The sequence below is a fragment of the Geotrypetes seraphini genome, chromosome 8 (genome assembly GCF_902459505.1).
Source record: "Geotrypetes seraphini chromosome 8, aGeoSer1.1, whole genome shotgun sequence".
Taxonomy (NCBI): domain Eukaryota; kingdom Metazoa; phylum Chordata; class Amphibia; order Gymnophiona; family Dermophiidae; genus Geotrypetes; species Geotrypetes seraphini.
This window is the reverse complement of record NC_047091.1, coordinates 1284380-1303673: the sequence shown is the minus strand read 5'-3', so window position 1 is coordinate 1303673 and position 19294 is coordinate 1284380. Positions and strand designations below refer to the sequence as shown.

The 19294-nt window shown below is 42.0% G+C and overlaps 1 protein-coding gene across 4 annotated transcripts in view; it reads left to right on the top strand.

Moving 5' to 3' along the window:
• The window catches only part of SPTBN2 (spectrin beta, non-erythrocytic 2), a 293681-nt gene that overhangs the window by 100916 nt on the left and 173471 nt on the right, over window positions 1-19294 (top strand). For all 4 annotated transcript variants that reach the window (XR_004540403.1, XM_033955666.1, XM_033955664.1 and 1 more), the window contains 3 exons: window positions 4591-4708; window positions 13654-13812; window positions 18747-19049. Coding sequence is in view for 3 of the 4 variants with exons in the window: in XM_033955666.1 (XP_033811557.1) it covers window positions 4591-4708; window positions 13654-13812; window positions 18747-19049 (580 nt within the window). In the remaining variant the exon portion in view is untranslated. The remainder of the gene's footprint in view (window positions 1-4590; window positions 4709-13653; window positions 13813-18746; window positions 19050-19294) is intronic.

The window sequence follows — 19294 nt, the reverse complement described above, 5'->3', positions numbered from 1 at the left end:
TCAGGCATATTGAAGTCTCCCAACAGCAGTGTGTCTCCTTGCAGTGTGATGGTCTCAATGTCTTCAATTAGTTCTTGGTCCGCATCGTCTTTTTGCCTTGGTGGTCTGTACACAACACCAGATACAGGCATTTGTTATTGCCCCTGGCAAGGTTTACCCAGAGGGATTCTCCTGTATACTTGATGTCTGTGATTTTAGTAACTTTGATGTCCTCCCTAATGTATAGAGCTACTCCTCCTCCTGACTTGCCTTTTATGTTGTGACGGAGTAAGTTGTATCCTGGTATAACCATATCCCATCCGTGGGACTCCGAGAACCACATTTCTGATATTGCCACCACATCAAGGTCGGCATTTCTTATTTCTGTTTCCAGTTCCAGGATTTTATTGCCTAAGCTACGGGCATTAGCATACATGGCCGTCCATTCTTTCTGTTTGCATGGATTGCTTTCATTCCTAGGTAGTTTGTCCCCTTCAATTATGTCTTGATCGCTCTTAGTGTTTCCTGTGCCCCTTTCAACAACTCCTGCAGCACTCACGCGATTACTTACCTCTGGCTCCAGGAAGGAGTTACTTACCCTACTAGTGTGAGAGTGGATCCCCTCCCCCAGCTCACCTAGTTTAAAGCTTTCTGGAGCAGGTGAGCTAGACGCCTTCCCAGGATGTTCTTCCCTCTTCTGGTTGGCAATAGAACCCATGCATGTTGGAGCCATACCAGACTTAGGGCTCCTTTTACAAAGGTGTGTTAGGGCCTTAACGCACGGAATAGCGTGCACTAAATGCTGCACGCACTAGCCGCTACCGCCTCCTCTTGAGCAGGCAGTATTTTTTTGGGTAGCACGCGCTAATCCAGAGCGTGCGCTAAAAACGCTAGCGCACCTTTGTAAAAGGAGCCCTTAGTACTTACAAATGGGGAAAGAGTCTCTGATGTTACAGTGGATGATCATCTGGCATCCAGTGGTCACTACATGGTGTGGTTTAATATTAACGCAGGTGTAATGAGGGCTCATTCAAAAGTAAATGTTCTAGACTAGAGGTCTGCACGGGAACGGGGATCACGGGAATCCCCGCTAACCCACGGGACTCCCACGGGGACCCCCCTCTGGCCCACGGGACTCCCAGGGGATGGAAGGCTTTGGAAGCAGGGTTCGTCCATATAATATAATGGACCCGTCAGCCTTAGTAAAAGAGGGAGTTTATAAGTAAATTACCTGAACAGAAAACAAAAAAAGGGTTCCACCAAAGAGATTCCACAAGTAAAACAGCAAAAGAAATTGATGATCTTGTCAGAAGTAATTGCTGCTTTTTATGGGGACAGGTGGGGATGGAGGTAATTCCTTGCGGGGATGGATGGGGACGGAGAAGATCCTGACGGGGACGGGTGGGGACGAAGAGGATCCTGGCGGGGACGGGCGGGAATGGGTGGGATTTCTGTCCCCGCGCAACTCTCTATTCTAGACTTTAAAAACAACTAACTTTGTTCAGATGGGGGATTACACCAAGGAATTATTTTCTGGATGGGAACATCTGGAAGAAGTAGGAAAACATTGGGGAAAACTGAAAGGAACTACTGTAGTGGCAACAAACCATTTTGTAAGAAAAGCAAGTAAAAGTAAGAGAAAAAGAAGGCTGCTTTGGTTCTCAAAACTAGTATATGAAAAGATAAGGAAAAAGAGGTTAGCTTCTAAAAACTACAAAAGTTCATAGAAAGAGAAGACAGGCTAAAATTTCTGGAAAAGTTAAGAGAGGCTGTTCAAGTAGTCAGGAAAGCAAAGATGCAAATGGAAGGAAAAATAGCTGACACAATAAAACGGAGGGGCAAGACTTTTTTTTTTAAGGTATATTAGCGATAGGAAGAAGTGCAAAAGTGGCATTCTGAGACTCAAAGGTGTTAAGGGGAGAAATATGTAGAAGCTGATAAAGATAAGGCTGAATTGCTTAACAAATATTTCTGTTCTATGTTTACTTATGGGGGTTCTGCAGAAGACAAATGCAAAGAGGGGTGGTATTTAAAGAGGATTGCGTTTGTGAGGAGCTAGCTAAACTAAAGGTGTACAAAGCAATGGAGCCAGATGGTACTGAAGGAGCTTAAGGAAGTTCTGGTGGCTCCACTGGCTGACCTTTTAAATGCTTCTCTAGAATCAGGACTGGTACCGGAGGATTGGAAAATGAAAGTAAGGAAGAAGTAGGGAACTGCAGACCAGTAAGTCTGTAGTAAGTAAATAATGGAAACACTTTTAAAACAGAGAATAGTGATGTTTCTGGAATTCAGTGATTACAGGACCCAAGGCAACATGGATTCACTAGAGGCAGATAAATCTGATCAATTTCTTTGACGTGTGATCAGAGAATTGGATAGAGGGAGTGCGCTAGATGTGGTATATTAGCAAAGTCTGATAGTGTTCTACCCAAACATCTAATAAATAAACTGAGTTCCCTTGGGATGGGCCCCAAAGTGATAGACTGGGTCAGGAACTGGTTGAGTGGAAAGCAACAGAGGGTAGTGGTCAATGGAGATCATTCTGAAGAAAGGGATATTAACATTTTTGTAAGCGATATTGCTGAAGGGCTGTAAGGTAAGATTTGCCTCTTTGCAGATGAAATCAAAATCTGCAATAGAGTAGACACACCTGATGGTGTGAATAACATGAGGAAGGACCTAGAGAAGCCTGAGGAATGGTCTGAAATTTGGCAGCTAAGATTTTATGCTAAGAAATGGAAGGTCATGCATTTATCTTACAGGGGCCAAACAAGTTGAAAAGATGATGGCTAAAGCTAAAAATATGCTGAGGTTTATAGGGAGAGGTATAGCCAGTAGGGTAAAGGAGGTATTGATGCCCCTGTGTAAGACTCTGGTGAGACCTCATTTAGAACATTGTATATAATTCTGGAGACTGCACCTTCAAAAGATATAAACAGGATAGAGTTGGTCTAGAAGTCTACTAAACTGGTCAGTGGTCTTCGTCATATGGCATATAGGGACAGACTTAAAGATCTCAATATGTATACTTTGGAGGAAAGGCGGGAGAGGGGAAAATATGATAGAGACGTTTAAATGCTTAAATGTGCATGAGTCGAGTCTCTTTCATTTGAAAGAAAGTTCCTGAATGAGGGAGCATAGGATGAAATTAAAAGGTGAAAGTTTTAGGAATAATCTAAGGAAATACTCTTTTACAGAAAGGGTGGTAGATGATGGAATAGTCTCCTAGTAGAGGTGGTAGAGACAAAGACTGTGTCTGAATTCAAGAAAGCATGGGACAGGCACATGGGATTATCTTCGGGAGAGGAAGCGTTAATGAATACTGTGGATTGGCAGACTGGATGGGCCATTTGACCTTTATCTACCATCATGTTTCTGTGTTTCTTAAGTATTGCTTCCAAAATTTTAAAGCTCCCTAAAGACTCTGGATGTGTTAACGTTCTTAGCTATGCCCAATATCATTCCTTTATTTTAAGTCAGGGTTCCAAATGGTTTTCCTCTTCCTCTGCTAGTTTTTTATCTTCAACTAATGCTTCTCATATTCCTACTTGGTTATAAGCCTCATACATTCTACTTCTATCTGTCTAATGCATGAGATGAAACCAATGAAAAAAATTAGTTCTTTTACCATAACTGCTTGTAATTATTTAAAGTCGCATCTTTGGGAAGTGGAACTTTGGGATACCTTGACTCATGAAATCCTGAGTGTTTAAGGTGGAGAGCAGACTTGACTTGGTTGGGAAGAGGGAGATGACAGAGAAAAGGGGGATTGGATAGTTGTATTATAAACAATGATACCAGACCTTTTGGTTTCCTACCTATTACTTTTTTAGCCTGCCTCTTCTTAACTATTCTTATCTTTTCCTATCTCTCCTAACTTCAGTTTGAGTGTGATTGGTATTACTGTCCTATCTATTTTATGGAGTTCTTTTCAATACTTTTATTAGGTTGGAAACCACCCAGTTCTGCAAATCAGCAAGGGTGGTATAGAAAATTTTTAATAAACTATAAGAAACCAAGCCTCCCACACTAGAGGAGAAACCATTTATAAAGGAAAGAAGAGGAAGGAGAATTCGGAAAAGGGAATTTGGATGGGGTTAGAGGGAAAGGGTAAAAAAAAACCCAAAACAATTGTTTGGACAGTTTGTATCTGTAGAAGTTGTTAGAAAAAAAATAACTACAGTAATTCTTTCTCTAAAGTTGGAAAAGTGACATGATTAAATGTGTTACAACTTTAATAGCAAATATAAGCTGGGTTTTACTAAACTGTGGAAGAGCTTCTTACCTTGCCGGCCCATGGTAAGAAGCTCTTCCACGGTTTAGTAAAAGAAGCCCATAAAGATTTAAACATTAATTTTGCTCAGGACCAACACAGCTGATGAGCCAGCTTAAAAAGTTCCCATAAAGTAGAAGGAGAGGACTTGGGGAAATAATTTAGGAGAATTTAAGCCTGACTTATCTTCTCAATATCAGTGCATTGCTGGGCACTGCTTGGAAATCTTATGTATTAGAACAATTTTTAGCTAGAATATCTTATCCTCTGCTTTATTTGTTTTAAAAAATAAAATGAAGGGTCAGTTTTAAAAAGAAAACTATGAATGGTTCTTGCAGATTCACAGAGAAAGGGAATCTGGAAGTCCTGCTCTTTACCATCCAGAGCAAAATGCGAGCAAACAATCAGAAGGTGTTCATGCCACGAGAAGGAAAACTCATCTCTGACATCAACAAGGTACAGAGTCTCTCACATGTATTTCTTCTTTTCTACTGCAACAAACTCTATAACTCCTCGAGGCTGGCTTAACCATTAGGCAGACTAGGCAGTCATCTAGGGGAGCAGTTTCTGCTTTCAGCAAAATAATAGGTCATGACAGTCATACAAACTCAAGGAATCATCAGCACATAGTTTTACCTGCAGCAAGAATGGGCAGTTTTCAAATAACCAGTTTACACAGGTAAATTATTTTTGAAATAGTTCTCATTATGTGCCGATAAATGAGGCAAAGTTAAATATTTAAACATATATGGCCTAGTATTCATCACTATTTAACCAGGTTAAAGAGACTCCTGGCCAGTTAAATAATGCTGTCTGATTCATACAACACAGCTGGATAGTGCTGTTGAAAATCCAGGCAGCGAATTCTGGGCAGTCCAGTGGTAAAGACTGGGCGACACTGAAAGACTCTTATCAGTATTCAGCATTAGTTCCTGAATGACTCTCTGGTTAAGATAGGACAACAAAGAGGATGTTTTAAGTTAACCAAGTAGCTATCTGACTGCTGCTGTTGACTATATGCAGTACAAGGATAATTCCCGGCAGCCACATTGTATTCAGATATTTAGTGTTAGTGACCACATAGAGGCCAACTTTGAATATCCTGGTCTCAGTTAACCACTGGTAGCCAGTTTATAAAAAATATACTGGCTGCCAGTGGCTGAATATGCATTTTTTACAGGATTGCTTTGTTAGGATAAGGAAGTACTTACCTCGATAATCTTTTTTTTTTGTTAACACAACATATGAGTCCTGACAAGTGGGTTAAAACCCCCAAATTGCGAGCTGTTGCAGAAAGAATCAATAGTCTTTCTCCTTCCTCACTGGGCTGTACTGCCTCTCTTCAGTTTGTATCAAAGCATCTGATAACAACTACAATAGGAAACATAAGAAGGAGGGGTATGGGAAACTTCCTCAACAAGACACTTCTGCTCTGTAACAAGTATAATGAACAATGTTAATCAAAACATATCATATAAAACAAGGTGGAACAACCAAGCCACCTAACTGAGTGCAACCAGCACTAACATTAATAGAGTTTGCATACTCTCAATTGCATTTCTAATGATAATATAGGATTGTATTCATAATACTCAACTGGCTTGAGAAGATCCCCAGTTCTGGACAGACATTCTTATCTGAGCCATTAAGCAGGCAAATAATTATACTGACAGGGTGGGGCGTCAAGACTCATATGCTGTGTTAACAGAAAGAAGATTAAGGTAAGTACCTAATCTTCTCTTCTGTTGCACAAAGCATACAAATCCTGAAAGTAGTCCCTGGAATCTAGGGTGGGACAGATGAGCCTGCCCTTAACACTGAGAACTCAGAGGTGTCGTCCCTTTTGCGCTACTACATCCACTCTATAAAACTTAGTAAAAGTATGAAGTGTGGACCATGTAGCCACTTTGCAAATCTCCTCAGTTGGGATCTGTAACTAGGGTTAAAAATTTTTTTTATTTTTATCTTTTGATCCGGCATCTGTGCTGGATGAATTGCTTCTTTGTAACTCTCCTGAGCCGCAGGGTTGGAGAGGCAGGATCGGGGCCCAGGATAGCTGGGCTGCGTCGGAGCTGAGTCAGGCCGTGCTTGTTTTGGGTCACGGCAGAGTTCCCTTCCTGCCGTGACTGCTTGTTGCTGAGAGGAACAGGAAAGTGGTGCTGGAAGCGCCAAAGGCAGGCCAGTGTGTGGCCGTGGAAGAAGCTGCGTGTGCTGGCCATGTCCATGCTCGTTATCATCGGGGTTCACGGCTAGGATGCGCGCTGATGATATTAGAGTGCCTTTACATAGACATCATCAGCGAGCGTCCGCATATGCGTGGAAGTGTTTTTGTTCCAGTTTGGGCCGCCCGAAGAAAGTTGTTTTTTAGTGCCGGCAGGTGCTGGTGAAGCTGGAAAGGTCCAGAGGAGGTGGGAAAAGGCTCCGGAGAGCCTTTTCCAAAGATTTTTAGATGCGGGTCGATTTTTTTTTATTTTAAATGACAGCATGTGGACTGACAGAACAAAGGCGCTTGGCAAGCGTCGGGTGGTTGCCATGGTGATGGTGTCCCTGGTTGGCTCGAGGTTGCAGGCTCGTGAAGCTTGCAGCAAGCTGAAGAAAATAAGATTTTGGAGGTGTGCAATGGTTTTAAAGTGATTTAAAGGTAAGGCTTGATGTTATTTTACTTATTTTTGCTGCGGTTGCTTTAATTTTCATTTCTGTGTAGTAGTTTTTGGAATTTTAGCCTGCTAACTTTTGCACCAGGTTGCAGTTCCAAGTGCAGAAGTCAGCAGTGCTTCTAAAAGTTCTAAACTGCCGGTTTGACAGTTTGGGGTGGTTTTTATGAGAAGACAGCTGTGTATGGAGAGTTGTCTTATTGTTTGAAGTATTTTTAAGGTTTTTTGACAGAGAAAGTATTTGAATTGGTAATGGTTAACTTGGTAATTGTTATTGAATACTAGTGCTTGATTTTAAAGTGGAGTTATTTTACTCTGAGTTTTTAAAGTAATTTAAGTCTGGTGAAAATTATGACGTGACTGGGTAAATTGGCTAGTAAGCAGAGTCATTTCTTTGGTGGCTCATTATTGGTTATAGTCATCTATTCATATTTATTTGTGCTGAATGAGAAAATTATCATAAATAATAAAGGAAGTTTTAAAGAGGCTTGGGTGGGATAAAGTATAGGGAATTTTAATTATCTGTTGATTAATTTATATTCAAAATAATATATTTTCCAATCATAAAAGCTCTTAAGGCTAAGGTTTTGCTTTATTGAGTTCTATAAGTCAAGAAGTATGTACATCATCTCTGACATCATCAAAAAGAGCGCTGGTACTTAACAAAACTACTCTGCTATAAAAGAAAAAAAGGCAGAAATATGAAAACTGCATATTTACCCGTTTGATCTATATTGGAGTCCAAAGAAGTCCAGTTGAAGACATCTTATACAGGATTTCTGTAAGAACAAAAAGCACACAAAGACTCATCAATTAGACCAATCAATTAGAAATATTAGCCTGTAAAATTAGCAGTAAGGAACTAGAAGATTCCCTTTCTTGTATACTATTCTATGTTCTGCCAAAAAGCTGGCCAAAAGCTAGAGAGGACTTCTGTGAATTTGTCCTACATAACTCAACCACTTCATCACATAATCTAATTGTAGGAGACATAAACTTACATCTAGATGAAATAGACAATCCAGAAGTGAAAGACTTTAAAAACTTTCTCTCTTTACTCAATTACAATCTCCCTTTACCCATTCAAACACATGAAAAAGGCCATCATCTAGATGTGGTAGCGATGCCCATAAAGGATATCATAAACCCCCCCTTCTCTCTCTCGGATGGCACTTGGTGTCATGATATCTGGTCCGATCATTTCACTTATTATTTCAATCTAATTTAGACTCGGCTAAAATCTAAGACACACCCACAGACCAAAAGAGAACACCTCACAAGGGGCCATATCAACCCAGAAGAATATTGGTCACAATATGATCTACAAGCAAAGATAGAAGAAGAAGGAGTTGACTTCTATGCTCACTGGATGAAAACTAGCATGTTCATCTTAGATAAAATTGCCCCTATACGAAAAAGCAAAAGCTGCTCAAACAAATACAACAAATGGTTTGACGTCGAACATCCTAACAATGAAACCATCAGTAAGAAGATTAGAAAGAATCTGGAAAAAACGAGAAAACTGTCGGACAGAAACAACTGGAGATCCAACATAAAACTCTACAAACAACAGATAAAAGATAAACGTAAAACTTTTTACTCATCCAAAATTAACTCATCCAATACTAGCTCAAAAGGATCCAATACAAAAGAACTGTTCAACATAGTTACAAATTTATTTGACACCACACGCCACACTCAACCCATGCATAATACCAAACTACCCTCAACAAATGATCTAGCACAACATTTCGACTCAAAAATAAAAACCTAAGAAAAAACTGCTCGACAATTGTTGCATACGAACATCAATCAATTGATATACAAAGAAATGAAATACCAGCGGACATGATCTGGAGCTCCTTCCACAATTCAGATTAGAATAACTACATCAAATTATATAACAAATACTCTAAATCATATTGTGTCCTGGACTCATGTCCCCCAAAGATTATGAAAGCAGCTCCACTAGACTTTAAATTATTTCTATTGAATTATCTAACCAATAACCTAAACAATGGAAAATTCCTCACCAATAATGGTCATATTATAATAACCCCAATCCTAAAAAATTGTAAATAATCAGCAACATCAATAACCAACTATAGACCAGTAGCATCTATTCCATTTATGGTAAAAATCATGGAAGGATTGGTACACATCCAACTAATGGAATATCTCGACCAATTCTCTCTTCTGCACGAAACTCAATCTGGTTTTAGGCCTCTGTTTAGCACTGAGACAGTAATTGCGGCCATTCTGGACAACTTGCGTTACTTGTTCAGTAAGGGCCTCAACGCCCTAATCATGCAATTTGACATGAGCTCTGCCTTCGACTTGGTGGACCCTGGAAAACTGTTACAATGCCTAGACACAATCACCAAGTCCGTTTTAATCACGATCTCTCTAACACATGGAGCAATCCATCTGACGTGCCACAGGGATCACCACTATCCCCTTTGCTCTTCAATGTTTACATGTCCTCATTGGGTGCACAACTGTCCCAGCTGGGGTAAAACCATTTAGCTACGTTGACGACTTCATGATAATTATCCCATTCACCAACTCTGTCTCAAAAGTCACCCCCAAAACAACAGAAGTTCTAAACCGGATGGAGCAATGGATGACTGAATTCAGACTAAAACTAAACTCAGAGAAAACAAAATTTTTCATAGCATCGCCACACCCACTTGACACTAAAGCACCAATGTGCATCAATAACCTTAATTATCCCATTCAACCCATTATGAAGATATTGGGTGTAACACTGGACCAGAGCCTGACCATGAAAGACCAGGTAGACTCCTTGATTAGAAAAGTCTCTCACCCTCTGGAAGTTTCGGTCCATCAGAGCTTACTTCGATGTCTCATCATTTCGAATTCTGGTACAATCCCTTATACTGAGTCAACTCGATTATTGTAACATCGCCTATTTGGCGAAGCTCTCATCCGAACTTTGTTTCCCCATCGGTTAGAGGTTGTAAATTTAAAAGTTATCACCAATATCTTTTCTCACATCAAGCAGCACTGTGGGGTAAAGACCTAGAACAATTACTACCTATAGGGAATTCAGGAAACGCCTAAAAACACATCTGTTCCTGAAATTCTTAGGAAACCAACCCATACAATCTTAGTCCTCAACAAATGATCTCTAGAACTATCAATCACTAAGTCTGTACTTTTTTTATTCCATTCAATCTGTAACATTTCTAATCATTGTAAACCGCATAGAACTTCACGGTCCTGCGGTATATAAATTGTTATTATTATTATTATTCTTCTTAAAGAACTGCTATTTTCCTAACTCAAAAGATTAGATCACATTGAAAGAATAGTAAAAATATATACTTATCTGATAATGTTTAACTTTAGTTTAGGTGTATTTAGATAGTTCCTGTGTGAGAAAAACACTTGCCTTTATTATAAAATTACACACAATCTTTGTTTTCTTAAAAACTGAAATAATAAAACAACATATTATTTATTTCACATTTTATCTTTGGAAACTACTGTGTTTCCCCGAAAATAAGACCTATCCTGTAAATAAGCCCTAGCATCCTTTTCGGGGTAGGGTTTAATATAAGCCCTACCCCCAAAATAAGCCCTAGTCCCGGGATTTGTCGGCAACTCTTCAGCCCCCCCCACCGCGCAACTGAATCCCTGCTGACCCTCCATCCTTCCCTCCCCGCGAGTTAGCCCTACCGAAGCAGCATCGGGCCGGCAGCACTCTAAACAGGCTGCTTGGCCTTTTTCCATTGGGGATTTCATTCTGCCTCGTTACTGATAATGTCATCAGTAACACGGCAGAGTGAAATCTCCAACAGACAAGGCCAAGCAGCCTGTTTATAGTGCTGCTGGCTCGAGGCTGCTTCGGTTGAAAGTAGGGCTCGCTCACGGCAGGGAGGGAAGGATGGAGGGTCAGCAGTTGTTCAGCTGCGTGGTGGGGGCGGGGTGTGTGTGCGCTCAAGGGTTCTGCTGCAGAAGGGATGGGAGGGAGGGAAAGATAGAAGCTGGGCAAGGGTTATGCCACGAGGGATGGGAGGGAGGGAAGGATAGAAGCTGGGCCGGAGGAAGGGGAGGAAAGATGCTACACATGTGGGGGAGAGAAAGGAAAGAGGAAGAATTGGGATGAAGGAGAGGGAGGGAAAGATGATCATGTGCATACCCTGAAAGTAAGACCTAGTGCCTTTTTTGGGCCCCAAATGAATATAAGACACTGTCTTATTTTCAGGAAACATGGTATTGTTTTCTGTTATCACCCGAAAACTTTGGGTTAGGGTGAGATATATTCTCTGTTCCCTTCTTCTTTTGAGAGACATTGCTCACTTAAGTATATTAATTTTGGCCGACTACAAGACTGGAGAAGTGAGTATTGTTGCTCAAGAGGGTGGGGTTACAGATCACTCAGGCCTCCTCCAATGAAGAAGCTACACTTCTGGTGGAATGAGCTCTCAAAGATAATAGTGACTGTTTACTACAGCCTGTGTATGCTGATATCACCCTGTGAATCTATCTGGAATTAGATTCCTTACATGCTGGTTTGCCTAGCCTAGGACAAAAAGATGGTCGGAGAGATGAAAATCATTTGTCACTTCGAGATAAGGGAGGAGAACTCTCCTCCTATCTAGTTCCTTCAACTGTTTGACTTGTTTCTTCGAACCTGTGGTCTGAAATGCCAGCAGGCAGACATCTTAATTGATGTGAAAAGCCAAAACTTCCTTCGGCAAGAAGGAAGAAACCGTATGCAGGGAAACCCAGTAATGGCTCTCAGCATAAATGTGCCTGCAACTCTAAGACTCACCTTGCCAAGGTGATAGCCACTAAAAAGACTGTTTTGACCATCAGATCCAACAAAGATGCATCTTGTAAAGGCTCATATGGAGCCCTACTGAGACCCTGGAACACAATGTTAAGGTTCCATGATGAAAAAAGTTGTCTTGCTAGGGAATGCAAATTAAGCGCCCTGACTGTAGATGAGAAGCCAGAGAACCCTTTCCCAATTTGGCTGTGAACCTTGAGATACCCAACTGTTAGACCCTTTTTGAGTCCAGCTTGCACAAACGATAGGACTACCAAAATCAGAGCCCTGAAGGGTTCATGTTGTCCTTAGCACACCAAAGTTGAAATATCTTCTAGTCCTTAGCATATGCTGTAAGGAGGGTAGAAGTAATTACCTCCGAATACCCTTTCCGGGCTAAAGCTGTATGCTCAAAAGCCATGCTGTAAGACCAAAATGTTCTGGATTTTCTATGGGTATCAGATCCTGTGACAGTAAGTCCAGATATATCAGTAATTTGAAACCTTTGTGTCTCTGCAGACCCACTAGATCTGTGTATCAATGCCATTACGACCAATTTGGAACTACTAGAATTACCAAACCCAGGTTGAAAGGAGAGCCCAGCCTATCATAGGCCATGGGGGAAACACGTACAGCAGCTCTTTCTCCGGCCAAGGTTGCACTAAAGCATCCAGTCCGGCACTTCCAGATTTGGATCTTCGGCTGAAGAAACAATTTGCTTTCTTGTTCACTGCCAAAGCCATCAGATCAACAGTCGGTTATCCCCAATGTTGCATAATGCTTCAAAAGGCTGTCTGGGACAACGACCACTCCCCCAGATCCAAAGTCTGTCAGCTGAGATAATCAACTTGTACATTCTCCATCCCTGTTATATGAGCTGCAGAGATGAATTTCTGCCCGATGTATCAATGACTGGGCCTCTAGTCTTTATGGAGCACACTTAGTGCCTCCCTGCTGGTTGTCATAAGCCACCACTTTGGCATTGTCTGAAAACATCCTGATGCTTTGCCTTCCAAGGATCTCCCCAGGGTCTATAATGCCAGCCATATGGCTCTCAGTTCCAGTCTGTTTAACAACCATTTCCTTTGAGAGTGAGTCCATTGGCCTTGAATTGAATTTCCCTTACAATGAGCCCCCAGCTGTAAAGACTGGCATCTGTGGTCAGTATCACACACTAAACTAAACTAAACCTTAAGTTTATATACCGCATCATCTCCACGGATGTTGTGGAGCTCGGCACGGTTTACAAGAACTTAAAATATAGGAAGAGAAGGAAAAAAAAGGTTTACATGAACTTATATATAGAAGAGAAGAGTAAGGGGGGAGAGAATTACATTTTAGTGAAAAGCCAGGTTTTCAGTTGCATTTGAATATATTAGTAATTTTAGTTTGTGGTCCCTTATTTGCATAAGGGTTATCTTTGTTCTGCTAGGAATGAATGTTGATAAGCATACAGTCTGCTTTGTATAGTTTAATTTTGTGGTTAACCATTATGTGTTGTTAATATAAGATTATATTGTGTGTGTGTATATATGAAAAATGAATGGAAAAATAGTGTTACAATTAATACTATTATGGAGACAGGGTCTGGCCCACAATTTATCCCAGTGTTTTTTAACCACCGGTCCACAAAATAATTATTTTATTTCCGCCGGTTAATAGGTGTAAAAAGGTTAAACATTACTGCCACAGGGACCAATCAACAAGACTGTTAAGAACTTTCCAAAGCAACTGAGAATCTGTGATAAAGTATTCACAATGACTACAAAGTTCTGACACATTGTTAATTATATTATTTGAATGGTGTTAATTTACTGTATTTTAATTCAAACATTTTGAGCTCTTTTAAACTTTTGTTGTAAACCGCTATGAAACCTTTTAGGCCATTTTAATGGTATATCAAATATAAATAAAGATGTCTTCCTCCCCTTTCTATTCTATCCTCACAGGCTTGGGAGCGCTTGGAGAAAGCAGAGCATGAGCGTGAATTAGCCCTTCGCAATGAATTGATTCGTCAAGAGAAACTAGAGCAGCTGGCAGCCCGCTTTGATAGGAAGGCAGCCATGCGGGAGACATGGCTGAGCGAGAATCAACGACTAGTTTCTCAGGTGAGACTTGATATGAACCCTATAGAGGGGTGATTATTTAAAGTGATAGGAATGCATGTAAATCTGTATTCTAGTTATCTATACACATAAGTAGCCTCTTATAAAATATCAACTTGCAGGAAATATGTACCATGATTTCATAGCACATACTTTACCTGTGGGTATAGGAATGTTTGGGGTACACAAATACATGCATATGTAACTCCCTGCCATTGCAATTGATGTTTCTTATTTTCTTCATTTGGAACCTTGATCCTTTATAATCATCTTCCCCATTTTATCATAGTTGCCCTTTTGAAAATTAAATGCTTCTACAGTAGATTTCCTTTCAAGTGCAAAAGGCATATGAGTCTTGACCAGTGGGTTATTCACCTTCAACTGCGTAGAAAGCATCATCTATTTTTTCAGTTCTGCCTCCTCTATCACTGGTCTTTGCTGCTCAGTTTCTCCTTTTACTTGTGAGTTGAAGGTGTCTTTCTGATCTAATCTATTTGGATTATTATTTTCAGGGGTTTTTTTAATCCACTTTCAGAGGCTTTTTGGTTCTAAGGAGGTTCCCCTATTGCCTGGAACAGCTCTGCCTGGGTGGAGACACAGACCGGTGTATATTACACCAATGTGTCACTTTTGTAACTCAGGAAACATTCCCCTTGTAGCGGAGTTCACTTCTGGCTTTTCACAGAGCTTGAGCAAAGGTTACTTGCCATCTTTGTTGGTCCCTGGGACTTTATTGGTTGCCAGTTGCTTCCCCCCCTGAAGAAGTTCGAGGAGCTGTGGGAGTGGATCTTCAGGCTTTAAGACAATCTGACTGGCAGCCCTAAGAAGCAAGCATCTGAGGCAGTAAGTCTTCACCATCTTCCAGCTTCTCTTTAGGCTGAAGTAGGCACAGCCCCAGCAGTACAGTGAGTTCTACCTATTGTAGTCTATGGGAGACATCATTGTGTGTGTGTGTGTGTGTGTGTGTAGGGGGGGTGGTGTCTTTAATTGCTTTGGGGGTTTTTATGGGACTCAGATTTAGGTTTCCCACCTCCAAAACCCCCTTTCCCATATTTTTTGTGCTTTTATTTAGCTCTCATAGGCTGTTTTTTTGGCACCAAAACACTGCTGCGGCAGCCATCTTAGATTTTTGATGTTTTTAAAAGCCTCTACCTCAAAAACACCTTTAAATTGGTAGATTTGGACTCCTCAGGATGTTTTACCCCTGATTCATACCAGATTTGCACTAGATGGCCAGTTGAGGAGCGTCCTTGTACCATGTGCCGCGCAGCATGTGAGGGGGTGGGAGCACTGAGCTTAGCCCCCTCTGGTCGCTCTAGGACAGTGAAGTCATAGGTAGCTCGGTTTGGGGGGAAAACCTTCACCCTGGAGCCCTCGGACTCTGCATCTTTGCAAAACGTCCCTGAAGTTCTCTATGAGGCATCCTGTTCAGGGATTTACCCCTGATTTTGTCAGATTTATGTTTGAAGTCTATATGGGCTTTTGGAGCCCATCTATGCTACCTGGGGTCATGCTGGCTGACACACATGGAGGTTTCCCCTCACAGAGCATGGCTTCCTCCCTGGAGGTCCAGTTGGAGAAGAACTGAGATGATTGGGGGTCAGAATCAATGCCTTTACTCTCATGGGATGAATCTTTGATTTTGGAGGATTCAGGGTTCCAGGCAGGGGTGGCCAGGAGTCCTTGATGACCCTCAACCAGGGGGAGGACCCGGCAGTGTGCTACTTTTTTAAGCCAGTGGCTTTATTGGAGGTCCTTACAGAGTCCTTGTGAGTTTTGAATCTGGAGCCCTCTAAGACCTCCCCTGCTCATCTTTCCGTTATGATCAGTTCCACCTTTTTTCCTTCAGGACAGGCTCAAGAAAGACCTAGCAGTTGGTTCCATCAACGTACAGGTAGCAGGTCTTCATGCTTTAGGGCTTGAGTGGAGAAGGCTTCTTTGGCTTGCCATCTTGGTGTGGCCAGATTTTTGAAGGGAGCAATGCGGCAACATTCTGCTGTGTGATTCCAACTTGGAATCTTAACATTGTTCTGCCTTCTCTGAGTCAGCTTCTGTATGACCTTTGCATGAGGCATCGCTGATGGATCTTACCATCAAAATATTGTTTCTGGTAGCTATAGCCTAAGCAAGGAAGATCTTACAGCTACAGGCTCTATCATATAAAGAACCTTTCCTCAGGTTTATGGAGGCTGGGGTCTAGCTGCGGATAATGCCTTCTTTTTTAACGAACATGGTCTTGGCTTTCCACGTGAATCAAGAACTCCAGCTACCCGCATTTCATCCCACGAGTTCAAGAAAAAAAGACAAAGCTTTGGCTTTGCTGGAGTTCTTCATTACTTCAAGGTGACGAATGACTTTCATCCATCTGATCATATTTGCATCCTGATGAATCCTGGTTAGAGAAGCTGATCTCTAAAGCTTCCATTTGCAGATGGATTCGTATGGCTTTCTCTTCAGTGTACATCGGGTGTGGTAGACAGCCATCAATCTCAGTAATGGCGCACTCTAGAGAATGACACGAGGAAAAAAATTGTCCCCGTCACCGCCCCGTCCCCGCGACCACCGTCCCTGTCAATGCCCCGTCTCCATGACCACTGTCCCCGCCCCCACGACCACTATCTCTGCAACATCCATACAAGCCTCAGTACTGCAATATTTAGCTTATTCCTTCCTTATAAATAAAAATTCTGGCTGCTGAACTAGAGAAAGAGATGTTTAGCTGGCAGGGCTTTGTTTATAAATTTTTATCAACACAACTAATATACTACTTTATCCTAAAGCAAAAAAAAAGAAAAGAAATTTTTTTTCTCTACCTTTGTTGTCTGGTTTCTGCTTTCCTCATCTTCTCATTCAATTCCTTCCATCCACTGTCCGTCTTCTCTCTGCGTCTTCCATTTGCTCTGTTACTGTGCCTCTCCCTTCACCACCCCCCCAATTGGTCTGGCACCCATCTTCTTCCCTCTGCTCCCCCCAGTCTGGCATCCCTGTCTTCTTCCCTTCCAGCGTCTTCTCCTCACTCTGTGTTCCCCATTTCCCTTCAGCGTCTTCTCCCCACCCTGTCTTCCCCATTTCCCTTCCAGTTGCGTCAGAGGAGAAGCTTCCACCCACAGATGCACGCGACTGCAGGCAGACTCCGGCAGCTTGAGCAAGTTGCTCTCTAAACTTAAAATGCACCACAAAGGTAAGGGGGAGGGAGGGAGATACAGAAGATAGATTTGGTCGATAAGGAGGGAGGTGACCGTGCGCGTTCCCTCCCTTAACTGTGGGGACAAGGCCATTCACCGCTCCAAGCCGTAGCTAGCCACAGGTAACAGCCACCGTGTCATTCTCTAACGCACTCTATGAGGAGTGTGGCTTCTTCATGGGTGGAGTCCCTGGCAGTTCCATCTGAGGAAATTTGTACAGCAGCTACTTGGTCCACCCACCATACTTTCATGAAATTTTACAGGGTGGATGTTAAAGCACGAAGGGACTACTATTACTACTACAGTTTATCATTTCTACAGTACTGAAAGGTTTACGCAGCACTGTACAGGCTGCAGGCTGCCAGACCCGCGATCGCGAGGGGGATGCTAGGTGGGAGGGGAGGTGGAGAGGGAAGCGATGTCGCAGTCATCCTTTACTATGGGAATAACGCCCTTTACTGCTCCTGCGAGGTGGTGAAAAGCCCTGTTCCTGAACTCACGGCAAATGGCTGAATTTTTTACCTGTTCCTGCGGGTTTACCATGGGAAACAGTCACCGTGTCATTCTCTATCTTACACTTCCATCTTGTCCCCCTTCCCATTCACAATTCTGCACTCTTCTCTTTCAATTCCAACCCCATCTACCTTAAACCTTCAGCTTGTTTTCACATTTTAAAGAGGTGAGGGAGCCTTATAGTGGCGGCAACATCAGCAATCAGAATATTTTGCCTGTCACCTCTTCTGGAGCCATTCAGCCCCTGTAAAAAAAAAAAAAGTTGTGTCAGAGGGGGTAGGGTTAGTGGAAAGACTCTGACACAGGCTGCAGGTAGCATATGCCAATCATTGCAGCCACCAACAAAGAATACTAGAGAGAAATTTCAAGGGAGATAGGGGAATTGGAGAGGGATAGAAGTGGGACATAATGAATTGCAAGGGAATAAGAGAGGAGGAGAGCAAGAGATGTGGAGAGAAATAGCAACAACAGTTATGAGCAGTGGCCAATGAAAAACCAGGAAAGGGAATTTACCGCTCTTGTCCCCCCCCCTAATTCCCATGATTGTGTAATTTAGGTACCTACATTTGCATACCCTTTGCACACAAATGTATAGAATTATTAGCATCTACATGCAAAAGTGAACATTTACCCATTAAAAGTACCATCAGAGCCTCTAAGTGCTATTCTGCAATGATGCGTTTAATTTATATAGCACTTAAATGCAAGGGCACATGTTCATGAGCAGAGCATAGACAAGGCTCCCACTTATATGCATAATTTACAGAATACCTGTAAGTTACCCAGGTTCTTGCTGCATTTATGCCGCCCCAGTTATGCCAGGTCTATGGCTGATTTAACTGTGGGCACATAAATGTAAAGTTTGTACCAGGTTACATAATTATTCTATAAAGGAATCTGAGTGCTGGATGCTGTTATAGAATAGGCTTCCATTGTGCAACATTGGGGCCCCTAAATGGAGGTACCCAATTGTGGAATTGCACCCCTAATGACTAACCTTGTTCAACATTACTCTTTCACAGTTTGTTTGTAAACCTCCTTGATAATCTAGCCCATAATACTGGATTGTGAGCAAGATGATAGGATTCATCGATCTTTGGTCTGACAGTTTGACTCATCTTATAGATGGGATAAAGAGATTGAGTTATCTGCTTATGTAGCAATTTTTGGTTACCACCTGCTCCAAAAGGTACAAATGTGAGCAAAGGGACTAAGGCTTTTTTTTCTCTCTCTCCATAGGATAACTTTGGGCTGGACTTGCCAGCGGTGGAGGCAGCAGTTCGCAAGCATGAGGCTATTGAAACAGATATTGTGGCATACAGTGAGCGAGTGCAAGCCATGAATGCTGTAGCTGCTGAGCTGGAGACAGAATGTTACCATGATGTGAGACGTGTGCTGGCACGTATGAAAAATGTGAAGCGACTGTGGGACTACCTACGGGAACTGGTGGCTGCCCGTCGGGAGCGTTTGATGATGAACCTGGAGCTGCAGAAAATGTTCCGAGACCTTGTCTATCTCATGGACTGGATGGAAGACATGAAGGTGAGGAGAAGAATGGTTAACCTAAATAACTGGAAACAGTAATTCCATTTATATTAAGAATGCATCGAGGTTTTGAGCTAGTTTCCTATGGCCTACAAGTGTACTGTGGGGCCTCTGTAGCGTTGGTGCCTGGAATTACTCCAAAGTTGGCAAAACCCCTCAAGGAGGGGAGAGAGAGAATGGTCTTAGCAAAGAATCATCTGGTTCTGTCTTTGACTTTAATCGCAATGATGATTGTGTCATCA